This window comes from Fusarium musae, chromosome 9 (genome assembly GCF_019915245.1).
Source record: "Fusarium musae strain F31 chromosome 9, whole genome shotgun sequence".
Lineage (NCBI taxonomy): Eukaryota > Fungi > Ascomycota > Sordariomycetes > Hypocreales > Nectriaceae > Fusarium > Fusarium musae.
This window is the reverse complement of record NC_058395.1, coordinates 2,613,227-2,630,032: the sequence shown is the minus strand read 5'-3', so window position 1 is coordinate 2,630,032 and position 16,806 is coordinate 2,613,227. Positions and strand designations below refer to the sequence as shown.

Genomic DNA, 16,806 nt, shown 5'->3' with positions numbered 1-16,806 from the left:
CTGTCTTTCAGGAAATATTGACTCGACGTGCCTGAAGACGGAGCATGCCCAGTGATCATTGGACGATTCCATCAGGGAATTTGAGATCACTATGGTCATAGTTTAGGCTAGATATTTCTCAGCAAGCCTATTTGCGGTCAAAGGACCTTTTCTCATCCCTCCCAGTGGTGCGAATAGGGTAGGGGGCTCGGTCTCACATCTCAACACAGTCTATCCCACTCGGGTATCCCACATTACCCGAGTGGGATAAAGCAAACCTCGTCAAACGATCAAATTTGTCAATGCTGATTATTCCTTTACCGTCATATGGTTATCACACTATATAAACGGCCAGATACCCAATTATTCCCCACTTGCATCTAACAGAAGTGTAAACCAGCCGCCGTCAAACAAGATCATCATGAGAACAACCCGCACAGGAACCGCCTCTGTCTTGGACACAACTCTTACACGTCTCATAGATGATGTTACAGAGAATGGATCATGTTTTTTTGCAGACGATGAGAACTTGCAGCATTACAAAAGTCACTTAAGCCATCTCGAAACAGCATCAAAGATAGCTCTGCTTCGGGAATGTCTATGCGTGCGACCGCCTTTGCCACTCCTACCCGAGGACCTCCTTCAAGACATCGACACCATCCTCGCACAGCTTCATCAGCACAAGATACTTACTCCAGTCTCCTCACTCTCGCCGTCGCGCTTGATCGAACATGGTGGCCATGGGGCAACTAGGATTCATCTCTGGAGAGGCGACATCACGACCTTGACGGGTGTCACAGCTATCACTAACGCCGCCAACAGCCAGGGCCTGGGATGCTTTCAACCAACTCACCGATGTATCGACAACATCATCCATGCTGAGGCAGGACCACGACTACGTGAAGAGTGCTTTCGACGGATGCAAGTCAGAGGAAAGGAGCTTGAGCCTGGAGATGTACTTGTCACTGGAGGTCATGCGCTCTTCGCTTCTTCAGTGATGCATACCGTTGGACCGCAGCTCAAGAGAGGTGCTTCACCTAGTGAAACTGAGAGGAGGCAACTGGCGAAGTGCTACGAGTCGATTCTTGAAGCTTTAGAACTTTTGCCATCTGAGGAGGATGGTAGCAAGTCAGTCGCTCTGTGCTGCATCTCGACCGGTTTGTTTGCATTTCCGGCAGATGAGGCAGCTGAGATTGCAGTGTCAACCGTCACATCCTGGCTTCAGAAGCATCCGTCAACGACGATTACAGACGTTATCTTCAACACATTCACCGAATCAGACACTGAGATTTACTCAAAGCTTCTTGGGGCTTCGCCGACAAAACCGCTCTCACATACCAAGAGCCTGCCACAGAATTCTCTCAGCTTGGCGCGACACTGGCTCGCTTCAGCAGACGCTGTCCTCGTCACAGCCGGCGCAGGTCTATCAGCTGCAGAAGGCTTGGACTACCATTCTCGGGACCTCTTCAAGAAGAACTTCCCGGGCTGTCTCAAGCTTGGTTTGACTTCATTATACAGTGTCTTTGGCTTTAACGGCTGGCCTTCCGAGGAGCATCGCTGGGGGTATTTCTTTACTCATCTAAATATGGTGGCAAACTGGTCAAATACGCCGACTTACCAGGCTCTGATCCCATGGCTGAAGAGTTTTGGGCAAGACGCGTTTGTGCGGACGTCAAATGCCGATGGGCTCTTTCTCGCAAATGGCTGGCCAAAAGAGCAACTTTCTACGCCGCAGGGCTCGTATGGCTATTTGCAGTGTCTGAATAACTGTAGAGTTGACGCTGTCGTGCCATCTGCTCCTCTTGTAGCTGATGCAATGCCTCATATTGACAAGACGCAAAAACTGTTAGACTCGAGCAAGATTCCTTTGTGCAGGTTCTGCGGTTCGAAAATGAGTATCTGCGTCCGAGCGGGTTCATGGTTCAATCAAGCGCCTTTCCAAAAAGGCGAAGCTCAATGGAAAGCATGGAAGTCTCGGGTCCTAAGAGAAAAGAAGAATGTGGTGATTTTAGAACTTGGCGTTGGAATGAACACTCCAGGTGTTTTGCGATGGCCGAATGAAGATTTGGTGATGCGAAGTGAAGGGCGAGTCAAGCTGGTTCGCGTTGGCATGGGCCCTGAAGCGATGGTGCCATGGGATCAGGAAGACGACGGTCTGAGCACTTGTATTCAAGGCGACATCGGGCGCGCGATTCCTCTGTTACTAGAATAAAGCGCGATCGCCAATAATTTATAGAAGAATAAATAGAAGCCATGAAGAATGAAGATCATGGCTGCGCCTCAGAGACAGCCCTACGTTAATGTCATGTCGCCTTTCAGCCCACTCACGCGTCATCACCTGCAGCGCCAAAAGAGGCGCATAATGCCAAGCGTGGGTACAAGTTAACTGACCGGCATATCCGCGTGGCTGTGAATTTTACCGCCCCAGAATTTCCCCTAAAAACATCCATCACCCATTCCAGCATTTTATTCTTCAATTGTTTCCCTTTCGCGATTCAACAAACAAAGCGCCGCGATATGGGAGTTCTATAGCAAAAAATGGGACTGGATGCCCTGAACAAGCTCGCAGCAGCCGGTGAGGCTGTCTACCAGAACATCTCTAAAAAATGGTGATTTCCGAAAAGCTCCACTGATGCGATAAGTTGCTGATTGAGAATAGGGATGAGAGAAAGAGACGTCAGGCTGAAGAGGCATGGCTTGCCAAACACGCTGAAGAAATCCGTCAAAGAAATGAATTTCTATCACTCGTTATGAGTAAAGTGACAGGCGACTCAGCCCTCGAGATGGCACCTCTGAAATGCAACCCGCGCGAAACGCAAAGAGCCGTCTTTCTCGTCACAACGCCCATATCCTTTGGCGTACTGGAAGTCTCAGAAGCAAGCTACAAGTTATTAGCGAGACATGTAGGCATGAGTCTCAATAGCGTGAGTCACTGGGCGGTGTGCGTTATTGATAGAGGGCTTGGGAAGTGCTACTGCTATGATTTGATGAGCGATCGGTTGGAGTTGACAATGTTGGGGAAGAATTATTTCAGGGTGGCGGTCATTACCGAGGAGTTTGTTGAGACGTGGAGTTCGTGTTATTATATTGGCGAGACGACCAAGACGCATGACGAGATTCAGGCGATAGGTAAGTTACACGACACTGCGGTGCAACCATTTCTGACTTTTGATCAGGACAGCATCACATTGGACTTAATCCACGGTATAAATTACTATCGAATAATTGTCAGCATTTAGTTGATAGTCTTGTCAAGGAGCTTTGCAATGGAAAAGTAATCAGTCAGGCAAAGCTGGACGAGGAGTTATCGCTTGCGTCACCGAAGATTGCACGCGACTTGCTTGTTGGGAGGATAAGGTCAAAGATGGATGTTGGTGGCGAGAGCGAAGACAGTCCTTCGATCAAAGAGCATTTAGAGGCGATCAAAAGTCATTGGAGCGACAGGAAGTAATTCATGATGATACCCAGGGTGGCTAGTGCTCAGATTTTTACCAGCGCTTCGGCATTGATAGATGATAGAGAAGACGGACAGAAAATCGGACAGAAGAACAGAAGTTGACTTGCAGTAAATTCAAGAGAAGATTGTTTGAGTTTTGTGGTACTCTGTGCTGTAAAGTTGATTACACCTGTAGAGATAAGTGATGGTGGAGGAAGAACAGTGAAAGTGGCATTGGTGATTAAAATTCTCAATACCTATATATAATTGAATCTCTGGCTCAGCTGTCACCAATAGCTGTTCCTCCGCTTCGGAGATCTCCCCGAATAGCTCAGCTGGAAGAGCGTTCGGCTGTAATTGTTAAGCATCTCACCGAAAGGTCACTTGTTCGATCCAGGTTTCGGGGAGCGCAAATTCTGTTTTTGCATTTTCCGACACTAGCTCCAGCACTTCAGTTTCTATTCATGCTTGCGACTTTCATTTTGCAACCTATTTCAATCATGCTTTGTGTGTCATTCGTGCCACTTGGCATATTAGGCAAGTGGGAGCGCTGGCGCATGATGCCTTCTGATGATGAGATCCAGCCAAATCAATTGATTTTGAGGGGTTTCAAGTGCTGAGATGAGAATGTGCTGACGCACGTCATCTTGTGATATGGGGAGGATGGACGAGGGCAAAGTTGGTGGTCACTGGTCAGTCTCGTGAGATATTAGGTCATTCACGCCTCTCCCGTCGTCGATGATGATTCTCAAAATCATCATCATGTTGTCCATACGACTGCCAACATGCTAGCATCTCTCCCACCAGAAATCCTTGAAAATATCTGCGACAAGGTATATATCTCACTGATGGGTATCGGTGTTGGCTGACAGCGATAGCTAAACGGTATAGACCTCCAATGGCTTTCGCTCACGGCAAAATGGCTACACAAAATAACATTTCGCCATCTCTGGCGCTCTATTACTATCCAACCATACCCCGAAAGCGAGCGACATTGCATAAGCCCTTTTAGCCCACCGCAAGATTCTCTTCAGTATACGAAAGAACTTCGCTTTGATCCTGGGGTCGACGTAGACCCGAAGCGATGTATCCATGCAAGTGATTGGCTCGGTTACATGGCAAACTGGACTGGTAAAGTCCCTCTTCATCAGTATACTTGGGAGGCTAGAGGCGATAGTTTCGGGTTAGAAGGCGGGAAGCTTGTGAGGGTCAAGTTTGAGTGTCTTACACAGAGGGCTGTGCTTTTGCTTGATCGTTTCAGCGACGGGCAGCTCGAATCATTCAGGTAAGATAACTCCTTGTATGCAAGACTCTTCTGATATCGTTACTAGCTGGAACTATACTTCTTGCATTCCCTCTGAGATCTTCGAGATTCTGAGTCTCAAACATCCCTCCATCCACAGCCTTGAACTCATCACAGATCCTTTCTGTAGCAGATTCAACCGCTGGAGCCGAACAACGGACATAGACCTCTCGGCGTTTCGTAACCTTCGACGACTCAGCTGGAAAGCACCTATGGGTTGTCACTTCGACAACATTTCTAGTCTGGTCAAGACCAATGCGAGACAGTTGGAGGAACTAGAACTGGAGTTGCAGGGCTGGTCTCCAGATCGAGAGAATCGTGAGTCCACGGTTAGTCATCACGAGGAAAACCCTGAAGTATAAGATAAAATACCTACGAGCACTATGCTTGCTAGGCAGATGTTTGGTCTACTTGAGGCCGCTTCATCAGCAGCTGAGCGGACGCAGTTCCCGAAGCTGCGAAGCTTAAGACTCGCAAGGGTTCCTTTGAGAGATGATAACACTGGTATAAAAGTCGCAGCTTCTTCAATTAACCTCAAGGCTCTTAGGCATCTATCGTTGAGGATGTGTGCGTATTGGATGCCGTTCCTATCTAGCATGGTCGAATCGCGAACGCCCCCTCAACTCAAAACTCTCGAACTACTGGACTTCTATGTGAACACACCCCACGAAACTGCAACGAGCAAAGCCACCATAATCACTAGGTTAATCGATTCCTTCAAAGGCCTCGAAGAGCTTTGCATCAGTATATGTGATCCAAGGTCATCTCTTCTGTTCTGGGAACACGTCGCGGGCCATACGAAAACTCTGAGAAGATTGGTGTATCATCGAAGACTTACAGACCCAGATGAAGAGCTGTTGAACTCGCGCTTCGGCAGAGACTCATCGGACTTGGGGCTATCATCAGAGGATCTGAACCGTATTCTGCAGTATCCTTCTCAGAACCCGCTTTCGAGACTCAACCTCGAGTTTATTGGGTTGACATGTGCTCCAAAGTACCTTGTAAACGATCACAACACTATTAAGACTCAACTACTGACTGGAACTACAGAAAGACATACTGCTACCCTTTGTAGCCAAGCGATCACTCAAAGTGCTTCATATTCGACATACAGGAATGAACTCAGGTCCCAGTGCGTCATGGGTCTTCAATCACGCCTTAGAACTCAAGATCACAGAGGGAGAAAACGAAGGCGTGCCCATAAACGACACGACGAAAACTGGCAACTCACTCAACGACGATGCAGAAGAGCATATTCGTCCTAGCCTTGAAGAGCTCGCTACTGCTGTAAGGGAGAGAAGGGAGTGGGGAACACCCCCTCTGCACCAAAGCTTCCGAGGCTTTGCGAGCTGGGTCTTTGGTCCAAATGGGATCAAGTCACTGGAATACATTGTTACGGGTGATCTCTCTCATGGGAATAGGTATGCCGCTAATAATGCTCTGATATGCAGAGCGGTAGGCGGGGAGAGGAGATATCGTGCCATCAGTCAGGAGCGCGGAGGGCCGGAGTGGCGAGATGTGAAGAGCAGATTTGGAAGTGCACTGGCGGCATGTCCGGTAGAGAATATTGTTCCCGAGTACAACTAGTGGCCTTCTCTGAGAGCATCAGTTACTGAGGAGCTTACTGGTTCCAGTCTTCAGTAAAGCCCACGGACATCTTCCGAGATAAGACTCAATTCCGTAGAGCTGTATCCTGCGCTTGATGTTGAGGTTCTTAGCTTTGTATAGTCTAGACGACAACGCGTACGGCAGCGATGTACCCCGGTGTACCATGAAGAGCTGTCTTTAAGTTTCAGCCTCTATACCATTTTAAGATGATACAGGGTATCGCGTCTAGTGCTTGTGCCCATATCATAACCGTCCCATGGGTAGGAAGTGGCAAAGTGGAATTAACCACATGTTACTACCTCTGCGGGCTTAGCAAGTGCAAAGATATGATCTGATTTAATACAAACACTTACCGCAACGGCCAAGGACTCAATTCAAGACCTGTCAAAACGTAGCATATCAACCATTCCCAATTACACCCACGACTAGACGGCGCAAGTCTGTGCGCATGACAATCTGTCGGTAAGTTAGATCTAGACATCTTGGCAACCCATCAATGGCAATCAGTTCTATACAATTTCATCGACGTCGAATACGGGGAACCCTGCTTAGGAACATGGCAAGCTCTCACGATACTCCAAGCTAAGCAGGGTTCCCCGCGCTCGACCCCGTGGGTTAGCAAACTTAGGTCCGCGGGGCCGAGGTTGCGCCAAGACAGAAACGGGGATGTACTCCGTGGTCGCAACCTGCTCGAATCTGGAGACTCTTGCTGCTTTAAATGTATCTGAGAGTCTATACAGATCAAGAAGAAGAGGTGAATGAACCAAGATGTCCCGTCTTGAGACTCGTTCTACCTCGCTAAAGCACCAGACATTGGCGTCTAGTATACTTACTCATCTTGTCCCAAGATTAAGCATCTTTTTAGAGGAGACAAAAGTTGCGATTGGCAGACGTGGCTTTCCTGCAAGTGTGGGTTCCATCTCCCGATGCTAGACTGTATTCGTGTTAAAGGTGCCGAAGACCCGACCGCAAATGACTTGCAAGGGTCACTTGCTATCACAAACTCTCCCATTCCATCTCCTCTCTGTGACCTGTTATCAATTCCTGTAGTTCAAATCAAGTCTAGACTCTCAATAGCGTATACTGACCCCTCGTTTGGCGACAGGATGCCTCGGCACCTTGATCGGAGGAGTCCGTATAAGTAGGGTAGACAGTCGATCAGTGTAACATGATAATATCCAATTTACATAACTACTATCCCTTTAATCATTGATCAAATCAATCTTCTTCTAGATTTGTTGTTCTTTTGGTATCCTTTTGAAGACAAGCCATGGGTCCAACGCAATTGGACGCCAGTGGGCAGAACTCTGAGAGCGAGAAGCCTACTCATGTAGAGACTGAACATGCCGCCGGCACTTATCATGAGAAGAACGCCTTTCAGGCTCACGCGGATGAGTCGGGTGAGGGCCAAGATGCAAAGGTATACGCACCATGAGCCCAGCTATTCAAGCATACTAACGCTCATATCTCAGATGACAAAACGACGATTCATGGCCCTCGTTTCGCAAGCCTTCCTCTGGACAGGCTCCCAGATCCCAGTTTACCTATTCGGAGGTGTCCCACCATACATCTACGCTGATATCGGAGGCCACGATCGCTGGACCTGGTTCGTTCTAGCTAATCTACTCTCGCTAGCAGCTGTTTGTCCGTTCGTGGGATCTCTATCGGATATGTTCGGTCGTCGATACGTTGCACTCTCCGGCGCGTCGTTTATCGTCCTTGGAATGATTGTTTGTTCTACCGCTCACAATATGAATGTCTTTATCGGTATGCCCTCCATCCCTTTTCACTTCGAAGACCAAGACTAACTAGTGACTCAGGTGGCATGGTCTTGGCGGGCGTGGGAGCAGGTATCAACGAACTCACCGCCCTAGCAGCAACGTCTGAGATGGCACCGACTGCCCAGCGCGGCAAATACGTCTCCATCCTGATCTTCACAATCGTGCCGTTCTGCCCCTCTGTTCTCTGGGCACAGCTCATCGCCGCACACTCAACATGGCGATACATCGGGCTCTTCTGTGCTCTCTGGGCCTTTGTCGGTCTTGTCTTGACAGCGTTGTTTTACTTCCCACCACCTCGTGTCAACTCAGAAGGCCTGACACGAGGGGAAATCCTGAAGCGCATTGATTTCGTCGGTGGTTTCCTCAGCATTGCTGGTATGATCTTGTTCATGGCTGGTTTGCAGTGGGGTGGATATATGTATCCTTGGAAGTCAGCCCATGTCCTTGTTCCTTTGATTCTTGGAGTAGCTTTGGTAGTCGCCTTTGTCGTCTGGGAGGGCTTCTTTGCGCCGTACCCCATGTTCCCTCGTCGTATCAACCAGGCACCGAGGATTCTTACCCTGACACTCATCATCACCTTCATCTCTGGCGCCAACTTCTTTTCCATCCTCATGTTTTGGCCTACGCAGGCTTTCAACGTGTACGGTCATGACCCCGTACAAGTTGGTATCCGAGGTATTCCTGTTGGCTTCAGCATCATGGCTGGTGCGTGCATTGTACTCTGGCTTCTATCTGTGTTTAGGGGTGCAAACAGATCACTCATGGTTATCTCGAGTATCCTTATGACGGCTGGATGTGGCGCCATGTCTGTTGCAAGACCCGACAACATGTCCACTCTATGGGGGATTCTCGTCCTGGCTGGTCTGGGTATCGGAGGAATCGTCGTCCCAGCCAGTATCATCACAACAATCATCTGCCCCGACGATCTCATCGCGACCATCGCAGCGCTTACTCTGAGCATCCGTGTCATTGGCGGTAGCATTGGCTACACCATTTACTACAATGTCCTCGTGGCCAAGTTCACACCAGCTGCTATTCACTACATCGGTGGAGCGATGGTGAAGTATGGCAACATCACGTCAACTGAAGTCATAGGGGAGGTCATCGGGCTGACTAGTATCTCTTTGCTGGATGAGATTGCTGAGGTACCAGGTATCAAGGGAAATGAGGCGTTGTATAAGATTGTGATCCAGGCTGGCCAGATTGCTTACGCTGAGGCATACAAATGGGTGTACTATGTGAGCATTGCTTTTGGTGCGGTTTCTGTCCTTGCTTCTCTTTTCTTGGGAGATATTGGGAAGTACATGGATGATCACGTCGCTGTGGTGATGTAAAGTCTTCAACTACAGAGGCACGATCTGTACTACAGGCTATGACAACAAGTGATGTAGTTAGGATAGTTAATGGAGATTACGAAAATGACTCTTTTAATCTGAATCAGGCAAAGCACCAAGTTTGATCACATGAACTGCACAAAACACTTCAAGAATGCGACTTGATGGTGGCTGATTACATGTGATTTCAGCTCTGACACCTGGCGCCCTGCATTTCCAAATCAAGCTTATTGCTTATAGCTGAAGTGATCCTCACCACACCGCCCGCATGCTTACCTTCCTTCTTTAGCCTCTTACATGGCCTTTTTAGAAAATCAGCATGACAGTCAGGTAGTTGAGTGGTAAGCTAGGACAGGGATGTGAGGCTATGCTGCTGTGGCTTGAATATCATACGAGAACGGGCCAGCTGAGGATGCGCGATTTGCAGATATGCAGCTTTGTTTCATAGATGCCCGGCTTCATCCGAAAATGCTATTCAAATATCGTATAGCTCAATGAATGTGGCTAGATGGAGGGGGGTGTGCGTGCGCTATGAACTGAGTGAATTTGAGAAGATGCTGGGTCAGTCGAATGTTGTTAATGCCTCAGAATTTAATGGCCAGATCGTGTACGCTCACAATAGTAGCGTAGCCTAGCGTAGATAGCAATCAGGAAGAATTAGATTCTCTAGTAATTATGCAAATGACTATGTGTAAAAGTAGGGGGTCTTACTGATGTTTATCCAGCACAAAAGTTCCAGTCCTATACATATACATGGTATACTTTATCAGAAGTCATAAGTTGAAATCCACCTTGTGGTTTCTTGATTCTTTAATACCGCTATTTACCTACTTCTTCAGGTACTTAGCTAAGGATTTATTGATGAACTCCCGTCCCGCATCATAAAGCTTCATCCTCTGCGTCTCAAACCCATCCTCTTTAAACAAACTCTCCCCCGGCCCAACAGCAAACTGCTCATCCCCCCTACCAAGCCCATCAAACATCCTCTCCGTAAACTCACCAATAGGCATTCCAATTTCTCCCCCGTTCACCAAATCAGGCTGATGCTTCTCATCATGCAACTCCGTCTGAACAGCCGGCGGAAAAACTTCAACCATGCGGATATTAGACACTCCGCTAGCTTTTAGTTGCTCTCGAACGTTTAGAATGAATGTGTGAAGCGCGGATTTGGATGCATTGTAGTTTGGTGTTCGGATCATGGAGGGGATTAGACCGAGTGTTGCGCTGATGTAGATTAGATGGCCGCCGGGTTGGCTCTTGAAGTGAGGGAGGAATGCTGCGGTGAGATGCACGGCAGATGTATAATTGGTGGTAAGTTCCTCGCCAAGAACAGATAGATCCAGAGTTTCAGGATTCGCAAAGTTAAATCCTCGCTGAATCCCCGAACTAAACACGATAGAGTCCAAATCTGGATCCGACTGTATGATAGACTCAGCAAAGCTTTTGATTCCATTCAAATCCGTGACGTCAAACACAACAGCCCTTGCACTATCCTCTCCATGCTTCTCCACAAACTCGTCAAGCTTATCGCCCCGTCTACCGACGACAATGACCTTTGTCCCTGTGGCTATGAGCTTGGCGGCAAGGGCCTCTCCAATACCGGAAGAGGCACCGAGCACGAGGGTCTTTCTGTACAAGGGAGCCATGTCAAGATTGAGTTTTGCAGGGTCGCGAGATGGAATCGAAGGGGGAAATGACAGGTGACAGGCTTGCGTGTGTCGTATCAACTGCCGTGGTTGGTAATGCTGGACGAGGGGTAAAGTAGGATAGGGAAGCCAAATTGTCGGTAAGTTGAAGCTAGGCTGGGTTTGTGCAGGATATGAAGGAGACTATGAGTGAGTTTGATATTGAAGTCTTGGCGGTCGTGACAGAGTTTGTGATGGGGATTGTACTGTAAGTGAATGAGGTTGAGCGGATTTATCGTCGTCGTCATGATTCCATTGGATTCTGTTATCGCGAATCCACTATCGCCAAGTCACCTGACTCAATCAACACGGAGAAATGTAGCATCGTTCAAAACTTACGCTTATTCACAATCCTTTCCCAATAAGTGAGAGAATTAAGGAAATGAGTGAAATTACCATTCCCCACGCCCTCGAGTCATTCATTGTCAAGCCACAGGTCGAGGCCGTGTGTCAGATTACAGCCAATGCACTGCCAAGCGAGTCCAGAACCTCTGCCCCGTCTGAGCCCCCCAAATCCTGACCCTTACCCCTGGCGCTTGGCAACGGTCTTGCTGGAGGTTATGTTCCAGCCAGTCAAGCTTCGCTCTTCATCTCCATGGAAAGTGTGCGATTACTCCGCGGGGACTTGCGGGCGTAGATAATGACATGGCACACGTCATTTTATTATCCAGAGTTACGATACTCGGGGCGAAGACTGATAAATAACTGGATTTTACGAGTGCGACGCTGTGAAGCCTCGTCAAGTAGTTACAGAGTACGGCAGTTCTGACGCATTGTCCTGGCCAAAAGCATAATTGATTCATGCAGACTAATGCTAACTTCGGGGTCTGCTCTAACCCCAAATGCGCAGTTTCAACGGGACACTCGGACATAACTTAACAGGGTATACCCGGCGACACTTATTTCATTTTCTTCAGCAACATTACCGTCCAAGTGATGAATAAACACACCCGTTTTAGATCCACCGCCCCCGGCTTGGCCGGCGAGAGCAATTGTGGCGTGACATTGGCGGCAGTCAGCTAGCTACCGTTGCAGTTGATGTAAGCCCCAGCCTGTAGACCCCTGGATCATAACCCTGGGTTTATATTACCTCTCGGGGATTGTAGGGATGAGGATGGAGGAATACTTAAATCAAGATTGTTTCTCGGTTCGAGATCTGTAGAAGCTTGTTTTTTACCTTGTTTCTTGTTTCCCCAGATTTTGGCTTGAATAGCATCTTTAATATGACTTCTTGGATATCTTTGTTGGTTGCTCTGGCTGCTTGTGCGCCGCAGGTCCAGGCGTCGTGTGCGTATGGAACGCATCTCCATCGGAGAACTGATGTTATTCATGCTCCCAAGTTTGGATACTCTGCTGCCAATGTACGCCACTCGCTCCCCTAATACTGCCTCTACATTCTCTTTCAGGACTGTAGAAATCTCTGTACACCTTACTGACTTATACAACAGGGCCCAGCGAACTGGTACAATTTAGACCCCAAGGCCAACGAACTATGCGCAACCGGCCACCACCAATCCCCCATCAACCTCGCCTCCGGTTCATTCAGCACCATCCCTGCCTCAGACCTAAACATCGAGATTCCCAACTTCACCAAGGGCGCTGAGTTCGAGAACCTGGGAAGCACAGTCGAAGTAGTAACCGAAGGCCTCGGCGGTAAAATCAACATCGAAAACACAACATACCACCTAAAGCAATTCCACTTCCATCTTCCCAGCGAGCACATCGACAACGGTACGAGTCTAGCCATGGAGATGCACATGGTTCACGCCAGCGGAGACGGCAAACTCGCCGTCATCGGTGTCTTTATCGACCTCGACGACGGAGCGGCCAATTCGTATAAATTCAGGGAGACGCGTAGGGGCAAGACAGACATCACTGCTACCAAATCCACTGTCGTTACTACCGTTCTCAACGCGGTGGATAAGATTGCGACGCTGGGACAAACCACTCACATCAAGGCTCTCAAAATGTCCGAGATTGTATCGCTCCTCAACGAGGGTGAATTCCAATCGTAAGTCCTACTAAGCATGCCAAGAATAAAGTAATGCCCGCTGACGGTTTTGGTTGTCTTAGATACTCGGGCTCGCTTACTACACCGCCCTGTAGTGAGAATGTCAAGTGGTTCGTCTCCACTCGGAAGGTTTCTATTCCTACGCGAACTTATTTGAAGGCCCGATCTGTCATCGGCTACAACGCTCGCTTCCCTCAGAATGCGCCTGGGGAGGAGAATATCTTGAGCTTGGTCGCTGATGAGATTGAGCACCACGATGACTAAGTTGTGTTATGTATACCACTGTGGCTGTCTGTTTGGAGTAGAGGAGTCTTAGTAGAGTCACATATGGGAGGCAAAGTGAGCGATTATTTAGATGTATCAATATTAGAAGGCGATATAAACGCAAGCATAAGCATAGAACACGATCAATTTCCGATTCCACCACTTTTCTCCGATGCTAACCTGTTATCGCCGAGCCCTTGGCTTCGGTACTCTATCTCCAATGCAACTTTAAATCATCCATCGAGGAACGTTGCAGCCAAATTGGACATGTCATCGCTTTCGACGTCAGTGCCCCCATATCTTGGCATCCCAACGTCTGGAGAACGTGGGGAACCGTCTGATTTTCTGTGTTTACCCCTGGCTAGCTCAAGAGTTGGTGCTGCTGATCTTCTCCCCACCTGTTTGCGTAGGTTCCGACGGTGCTAAAGCCACCCGTTGTCAGGTTTGTGCGACTATCGTTTCTCTTGGCGATGAGTTTTCGGGATGAGGATGGAGATGTGAGGGAATATAGAGTAGCATTGGAGAGTCGTGCTTGAGTCAAGGAGATGTTGGAAGCGGTTATTAGAGTTTGGGGTTTTGATGTTGTGGATATGGCACCGAAACGCGAGAATTTCTCCGTGCTTGGTTGGGGCTGTCGTACAAACTCTATTTCTTCGTGCTATCCCCGATGACCGGGATATCCTTGGACATGCAGTAGCTGCTGACAAGAAAAGACACCAGAATATGTCAAGGTCTATTGGCTCGTCTATCAATCGACGACATTCGCAGTATATTCCATTTCGACGATTGTCAACCAGGCTTTAATTATTTTCTAAAACTCTATCTCATGCGTAATTCCTACTATCAAAGCTCAAGCACAAATCACCGAGACTCTTTCTTCTCGTACTAACCTCCAGACTTCCGCAACTTTTCCAAATCGATCTAAGCGGTGCTGGCCATTGTTCGTCGTCTAAAAGGATCAGGATGAATATGCAAATCAGCTGGATACCAACTCAACGCCAACGCTATAACAATAGCCATCAAGAGAATATCAAAGACGTAAATTGGCCATTCATACCGCTGCAAATATCCATCATCCCCAAGCCCAAACTCAACCAGTCGAAACACATTTCGGAGCAGAATCAGCATCGCACAGGTATACAGCTCACCGAGCATTATAACCAAGTATAGTCTCGGATTAATCGCCCCAATGAGTCCTCTCTTCGCAAGTCGCGCATGAAAAGCTCCCGCACAAATAAGAAAGATGACCAAGATGACAACCTGAAGCGCCAGTCCAGCAAGAATAACATTCTCTCCACTGTTCTGATCAGCGGTGTTATTAGCATTGATGAGCAATCCAGCGCCGCAAGCCTGAACGGCGAAGCATAATACATCTGCTATGACAAAGAACTTGGAAAGCCATGGTGTTCGAATGATGGAAAGGTCGGGATGTTCGGTGGCGCGGATTATTCGGCCGAGGAACATGTAGATAGCTGCGGAGAAGAATATGGGTGCCAGGAGGATCAAGAGTGTCTGCGCGCCGTACGATCCTTGGTCTTGTAGATGGTCGGTCGAGTATATCCTCGCGCCAAGACCCGCAACCTCAACTATATAAGTGTCAGAAGACTGTCCGGTGTTTGAAATAGTTGAGACTTACAGAGTCCTCCGAGCACAAGAACCAAACAGAAGGGTTTCCGATAGCGACAGACATATCTTAGATGAACAAGACTAAAAACTGCAAAGACTACACAAGCGACGAGCGCCAATATTTTTGAGGGATGGTAGAACTCGTACACGTTATCTGCTGTAGAAGCCATGTTGAAAGTTGAACGGTAAAAGGAGGAGAAAGAATGAGGAAGATGTTGTAGGGGAAGTTCGTGGTTTTGGTGTCTTTGGCGTTCGGTAACTTCCATGCTTTGATGATGCGGTAACTCACGCGTGGCGCATGGTAATGATGATTAGCTTGGTTGCGAGGGGAGGACGGGAAGGCCGAGCAGGACAACGACACAGGTCACTGGTCAACTGTCGGAAGTTCATCGGGGACTAATATTGTTATGGAACTGACTTTGGTAAACACGCTATGGCTAGGAAGTACTTGTTGTGCCGAGTGGCTTAGATCTATCTTGCGGGATGTTGAAGATGCCGACTACATGAAATAAATGTGTCCATCACACTATATATGGTAACCACGAGTTGTCTCTTCACCTTTCCAAGTTCCCATATATTCAGCAATACAACTAATGCCGATCGTCTACGACATCTGCTACAAGGTTAACTCTCGTCATATCATAGCAGAGGTAGCTGGTACATTCTTATGGTCATTGAGCAGAGAGGTTTCGGAATGTTCACCTAAACACTCCATGAAATTTCAGTAAGTACATTTTAACTCATTCTAGATAAAGGTGCCTCCGATTGAATCAACGACCTGAAATATATCCTACCAGTCTAATGATGTCGCTTGGCTGGCTGCTGTCTAGAATCCACTCCTCTGCTGATGGGTAGGTACCGAGAGTTCTACATGTACCGCTGAGGATAGACCCAGATCGAAAGCCTTCATTCTTCTCTCCAGTAACATCGGCTTTATATCTCTCATCAGATACACCAAGCTTCTGAGCCCTTTTCACCTGAAAGGCTGAGCAGAGGGTTAGATAGGTCTCTACCTGGTGGCTTTTATCTGGAAGGTTGGAGAAAAAGTCTTACCAACAGCCATGCTCTGATTTTATTCTTCCAAACTGTCAGACTCTTTCATTAGTAGCAGTTCATCTAGCTCTCGGATCTTATTCTTCCGCTCCTTTATCTAAATTGTCCTGCTCTTCCTTCTTCCTCTTCACAATGACCCATACTTTCAGCACCTTGTTAAGAAACCTTATCATTGCATCATCACAAATCTTCAACTCGGCTCCTTTCTGTCTTTCCAAAGCACTCTCATCACAGAGACAATTCTATAATTCTCTGATAATATTATCATTTATTCTTCTCAAAGATCTAACATGCCGGTGGAACAGCTTCCTCTGAGTCTTTAGCATTTTTACCTGAGTTCCCGCTTAGCCTTGATCCCTTAGTCTTCATCAAGCTGCTATCCCTGCTTCATAACACCCGTACCTAGAGCCATATCATCCCATACTTTCATAGCTTTTTGCAGATATTTTGTGCAAGGTCGGTCGACATGCTCATGAGCTTATTGGGCCGTGGTCTCAAGTTGCGGGCGTGGTGGGCATCGCTTTGAGCTGCAAAGTTCGCCTTTCTGCCACGCTTGAGTTACTGACCATCCAATATGTCGCCTTTCGCCACTTGATGAACATGTTTGACGAGTTTCTCTCTTAATTTTGCTCGATTCCCATCGCCATACTCAAAATGAATGTGACAGTTGCTTCCGGGGAGACTACACCTGTTGCGGAGGAAGCCTTAGCCAGCACTGCCGCAAAA

At 47.9% G+C, this 16,806-nt stretch overlaps 4 protein-coding genes and 1 non-coding gene across 5 annotated transcripts; 4 read left to right on the top strand and 1 right to left on the bottom strand.

Annotated features, from left to right (window-relative positions):
* Positions 1 to 400: 400 nt before the first annotated feature.
* On the top strand, positions 401 to 2,191 carry J7337_012060 (uncharacterized protein; the record flags this gene model as incomplete). Its single annotated transcript, XM_044829590.1, has 1 exon — positions 401 to 2,191. One exon carries the CDS (start codon positions 401 to 403, stop codon positions 2,189 to 2,191), a length of 1,791 nt encoding a protein of 596 aa, XP_044676265.1.
* A 1,544-nt stretch (positions 2,192 to 3,735) lies between these two features.
* Positions 3,736 to 3,822, top strand: J7337_012059. Its single transcript has one exon. It is a non-coding gene; the product is annotated as a tRNA-Tyr (tRNA).
* Positions 3,823 to 7,596: 3,774 nt separating this feature from the next.
* On the top strand, positions 7,597 to 9,441 carry J7337_012058 (uncharacterized protein; the record flags this gene model as incomplete). Its single annotated transcript, XM_044829589.1, has 3 exons — positions 7,597 to 7,746; positions 7,799 to 8,093; positions 8,147 to 9,441. The coding sequence occupies 3 exons, from the start codon at positions 7,597 to 7,599 to the stop codon at positions 9,439 to 9,441; spliced, it is 1,740 nt and encodes a 579-aa protein (XP_044676264.1).
* Positions 9,442 to 10,268: 827 nt separating this feature from the next.
* Positions 10,269 to 11,087, bottom strand: J7337_012057 (uncharacterized protein; the record flags this gene model as incomplete). The annotated part of the gene is made up of 1 exon (XM_044829588.1): positions 10,269 to 11,087. The coding sequence occupies one exon, from the start codon at positions 11,085 to 11,087 to the stop codon at positions 10,269 to 10,271; it is 819 nt and encodes a 272-aa protein (XP_044676263.1).
* Positions 11,088 to 12,349: 1,262 nt separating this feature from the next.
* On the top strand, positions 12,350 to 13,401 carry J7337_012056 (uncharacterized protein; the record flags this gene model as incomplete). Its single annotated transcript, XM_044829587.1, has 3 exons — positions 12,350 to 12,487; positions 12,575 to 13,137; positions 13,233 to 13,401. 3 exons carry the CDS (start codon positions 12,350 to 12,352, stop codon positions 13,399 to 13,401), a joined length of 870 nt encoding a protein of 289 aa, XP_044676262.1.
* Between the last annotated feature and the right edge of the window lie 3,405 nt (positions 13,402 to 16,806).